At 35.6% G+C, this 4,862-nt stretch overlaps 1 protein-coding gene across 1 annotated transcript; it reads left to right on the top strand.

Moving 5' to 3' along the window:
• The first annotated feature begins 1,522 nt into the window (after positions 1-1,522).
• Positions 1,523-4,657, top strand: LOC139787003 (DNA ligase 4-like). The gene is made up of 4 exons (XM_071726097.1): positions 1,523-3,557; positions 3,642-3,858; positions 3,970-4,218; positions 4,295-4,657. Exons 2-4 carry the CDS (start codon positions 3,655-3,657, stop codon positions 4,637-4,639), a joined length of 798 nt encoding a protein of 265 aa, XP_071582198.1. The 5' UTR covers positions 1,523-3,557; positions 3,642-3,654; the 3' UTR covers positions 4,640-4,657.
• Positions 4,658-4,862: the final 205 nt, after the last annotated feature.

Below are 4,862 nucleotides of genomic sequence, written 5' to 3'. Positions count from 1 at the left end.
TGGTAATATTTATCGCAATAACACACTAAACAATAATAAGATAGAGACACCGATATTCAGCCGCGGTGTATAATAAAACCTAAAGTACATTCGTAAATTGCCATTATAATAAACAAATAAATTTTTCATTACTTCGGCTATAATTAATTGGCACACAATCATCGTGACGATTCGACCATTGGTTTTGCTCCTCGTCGTCAAGACGTTAATAATCTTTGATACTTTTATTGGTACGACGCCCTACACGGAATGAGGGAGGTTTTAGGTTCGAACCCTGGCTGAGGTAATATTTTTCGCAATTTTAAATTATTTTAAATATGAGATGCTTATATATAAGTATCAAAGATTATTAACGTCTTGACGACGAGGACCAAAACCAATGGTCGAATCGTCACGATTGTGTGCCAATTATAGCCGAAGGAATGACAAAATTAAAAATTGTTAATAATTTAGTTAATAAGACGTCAGAAAATGATGTCAATTGTCTGTGACATTAGACCGTCATTTTAACGTCATTATGCCGTCAGTTAGTGACGTCAGGAATGGTCAGTAAAGGACCAAAATTTGACGTCAAAATGACTTGTGTTTGCTACCTGGGATTTAATCATCCGCAGCATGCAACCTTAAAGTACTGTAGTCTTTTTTAACAGCACTAGCGTATAATTTGTCCGCCGACATAAGAGACAAATGTTTGTCTTCAATCGTCATGCTTAAAGATGTTTCTCCTTTTGCCCTCAATGCTGACTTAAAAACGCAAATGGCATTAACGGTACCCGACGAAAGTTTGTTGCGATTTTTCGTTTTTAAGTTAGTTAAGGTGGAAAACATTCTCTCTGCATCGGCATTTGAATTTGGAAGTGATCGGACAGCATTCAGAACATTTGTTAAGCTTGGATATTTAGCAATATTATTTGAGTGCTGACATTGCAAAATTATTTTCCACATATTATCGAAATTTAATGTAGAAAGACTTTCTTTCTCCTTTATTGTATAATCTAACGGCAATGCAATCCATTCTTTTTTTAAAGCAACTTGATCAAAACCGCCGATAGTTTTAGCTACGAAAGAAACATCATTAAATGATGTTTCTCTATCAGTATCGAATAAACTTACAGAAGGTTCAAACACTTGTAATTTTGATAAAAATAAATCATTCACAGGTAACCTTTTACGAATTTCTTCTGCAGCAGTCACATAAAACGTCAAGCAGTTCTCTTTAACAGTTGTCACTGCGTCTTTGTGCCCTTGCGTCATTAATTCGTCAAGGTATTCATCACATTCTGATCCTAAACTAACTTTATTCAGAACTTTTTGATTCTCCTTTAGAGAGAACTCTATGTTTATACAGAATGGTTTTAAGTGCTTATCCTTCAAAAAATTTCGGCAGATTTCATAAAGAAACTTTACAGATTTTGGCTGCAATAAATGAATTCGCGTTTCTAATGCTTGGAAAAATGCATTAAACGCGTTGAAAAAATTTAAAATATATTTTAAAAAAGAAAATAAGCTTTTGTCTCTACATTACCCATTATAGACAATAGATGTTCTCCAGACTGTGTTTTTTCGCTCACAACATTTTCGTTAAGAAAATGTTTAATTGTATCCCAAGATTCCAGAAGTCTTACTACACATGCGTGGTGAGAAAGCCAGCGTGTATCAGATAATTTTAATAATTTGCGATTTGTTTCTTGGAAACATTCGCAAAATTCACGAAAAATAGCCGTACGTTTTGGACTGCTGTTAATGTAACTAACAATTTTTTTTACAAATTCATCGCAAAATGCGGGTATTTTTTTGCATGCAGCATGCGCTGCTAACGCGGAAGAATGGCAAGGGCATGAAAGTGTTAATAAATGTGGACATACTTCTTCCAATTTTTTTTTGAATGATAAATGTTTCCCTGTCATGACTGACGCATTGTCGCATGACAAGGAAATAATATTTAAAAATGGTATCTGTAAATTTAACATTTCACATTTAAATGCAGAAAACAACTTCTCCGCGCTGGAATCTTTGGCATCGATATCAATTAATTTAACTAACTGCGAGCGAATATCTAATGTCTCCGGGTCAACGTATCGAACGAGGAAAGTCATCCATTTATCATTACAAATGTCAGATGTTTCGTCTACATATATTGTAAATTTTGTGTTCTGAATCTTGTCAACGACACGTTCCGTCTCAATTGGGCACAAAACGTTAGTAATAATGTTTTTACATTTTGTACGACCCATGCTCATGCTTTCCAAAACATCAGGATTTTTTCCTTGGTATTGAAAGAATTCAAGAATTTTTTTTGCATTTTGATGAGGAATATTTATGTCAGCGATTAATGCGGCATATCTAATATCCGCTTCTTTTACAAGCTCATCAAATGTCCGTGATTCATTAGTTTGCGTATTTGAATCTTTATTGGATTTATTTATTTCACTACAACTACTCTTACATTTGTCAATATGTGTTTTCGATTTCGCGTGATAATTGATTTTTGAGCTACAAGCAATAGATTTATCGCAAATTAAACAATAAAATAAACTTGGATCATGTGGCACTTCGCGTAACCAACATTTATATTGCTCAATATGTAACCATGATTTACAAAAATTTTTTATTGACAAATTATTATCATCATTACTTGATGGTAAATTTTTCGCAATATTTTTTTTGTGAGACGCAGAATCCGGATGTTTTGAAATATGTGTTGCATTGCAGGAAAAATTTTTATTGCATATACTGCAGTAATAAAGCGTATTATCGGATGGTACTTTGCGTACCCAAGATTTGTAACGATCATCAGTAAGCCAAGCTTCTGAAAAGCTTCGCTTACGTCTTTTCGTCGGTTCGTTACACATCCTTTTATACAAAAAAAAATGCAATATATATATAAATAATAGTAAAAATGTAGTGTGTCACAGAAAGAAATCAGGACCCCGTGGTTCGTCACTCCCACAGTATTCAGCGACTTAATAAAACCCTCTCTTTCCGTGTGTATGTGTATTATATGTGTATGTGTATTGTGTGTGTGAAATACCTTATGTCAATATTATTAATTTGCGAACTCAAAATAAGGCGACAAGCTGATCAACGGCAAGACGGTTGATTCCGAAATGACAGTTTCTAACTTAGAAAAACAAATGAAAATTCGAGACGGCTCATCGCGTGAGGTAGATCGGTGGGTGGGTAAAGGAGGTTGCTAATACCGGCAGTATCGAGAGGGCGGCAAGTGATCGTTTTGCATATCAGCCGGGCGAACGGTCTGACAATTGACTATATTGGGCGCAAATTGTACTGGGCTGACATCGTGTCTATCCGTTCAGTGTTACGCAGTATCGGGACTACATTTATTGGGCGGATTGGAATACAGGTGACATCGAGAGGGCGGACAAACTCACTGGAGCGAATCGTACCAAGATTCATACTAATCTGGCGTCAGTGACGGATCTGAAAGTGTTTCACGCGTCGCGACAGGCCGGCTCGAACACGTGCGCGATCGCATATTGCATTTGCAGCCACCTCTGCATCGCTTTGCCAGACCCGGGATTTTGAATTAAGGCGAGGTCAGTTACAAACAATTTATTATTATTTGACAGCATATTGGATACCGAATTATGTTACTTATGATTTTCTATCTATCTATCTAGAAAAGACAGCGAGATGTACAGCCAGTACGCTCAGTACAGCAAGCGCCAGCGCGTAGTACTCACGCGACGATTAGAAGGCAAGGAAATTTGCGTGACTAATGGCACCGATGAATTGCCGAAAGAGCAGATTGAAGAAATACTGCAGCAGCATAGCGCAAAAATTGTGCAGAATCCTATGAGGAATACTTTCTGCGTGATAGTAGGCAATAATAGAACGGTAGGAAATATATATATATATTTTTTTTTCTGCTATGTTATCGCGCAACTCAAGCTTGAATAGTTGAACATGCAATAGTTATCGAACTAATAGAACAAATTCCTTTTTCAGATACGAGCTTTGGAAGTTATAAACAGTAAGAAATACGATGTTGTAACTTTGGATTGGTTTCAACGTGTCACCAATCAATCGGACTCCGACTGGGCTTCGTCAGACAATTTTTTACCGTGGGAATTGTTATGCAGTCGGGACAGTACTAGACAGAAACTTGCAGAAAACTATGATGAATATTACGACCATTTTTCTGTTTACGCAACTGAAGAAAGTTTGAAGCGTTCACTCGCCAAGATGACGAACGAGGTACTTGAAATTAACGTTTATTACTAAATATATATATATAAATTATCGCACTAATCTAATCGTGCAAATTATTTAGCTTGCAGACAACCAGTTAACCAGTGAGCAGGAAAAAGAGATGGACAAGGAATTATTCGGGGGTCCATCGCCTTATTCTCTGTTTAGAGATATAATTGGATTCTTTGGGAATCGATCGTATCATGCTAACTATAAATTCCGTTTCATGTCAGGTACAGTTAAAGACCAAATTGATAATTCCGTTACGCATGCGTTTGTAGAAGACACAAGCGATGAGACATGCACTATTGTAAGAAACATTAATGCACGCGAGCAAACATCTATAAAAATTGTCAAGTGTAAATGGATCGAGGAATGTTTCCAAAATGGCCGAATTTGTGACATTACAGATTACCTGATTGATTAATAAAGATGTATATATGTATATTGCTAGTTGTTTAATTATAAATATACCCTATTATAATACCCTAGCTATTATTAGATTAATAAGATTTTTTTTATATTTTTATAATAGCAAATCTTGCCCGTAGTAGATATTACGCTTAAAAAGCATAAGCGTGTAATAAATATTGTACATATCACGCTTAAAAATTAAAAACGTAACAAATCTTGTTATAATAGACATCTCG

This window comes from Temnothorax nylanderi, unplaced genomic scaffold, assembly GCF_030848795.1.
Source record: "Temnothorax nylanderi isolate EJ_2023f unplaced genomic scaffold, tnyl_v1.0 TNYL_tig1232_pilon, whole genome shotgun sequence".
NCBI lineage: Eukaryota > Metazoa > Arthropoda > Insecta > Hymenoptera > Formicidae > Temnothorax > Temnothorax nylanderi.
Note: the sequence above shows the minus strand (reverse complement) of the source record. Positions and strands in the feature narration are given on the sequence as shown.

What these genes read in the sequence shown, in the direction of transcription:
- LOC139787003 (XM_071726097.1), top strand. Translation starts at nt 3,655, where the DNA reads ATGTACAGCCAGTACGCTCAGTACAGCAAGCGCCAGCGCGTAGTACTC. An exon ending in TAGTAGGCAATAATAGAACG is followed by an intron (nt 3,859 to 3,969) that starts GTAGGAAATATA and finishes TTCCTTTTTCAG; the next exon opens with ATACGAGCTTTGGAAGTTAT. An exon ending in TCGCCAAGATGACGAACGAG is followed by an intron (nt 4,219 to 4,294) that starts GTACTTGAAATT and finishes CAAATTATTTAG; the next exon opens with CTTGCAGACAACCAGTTAAC.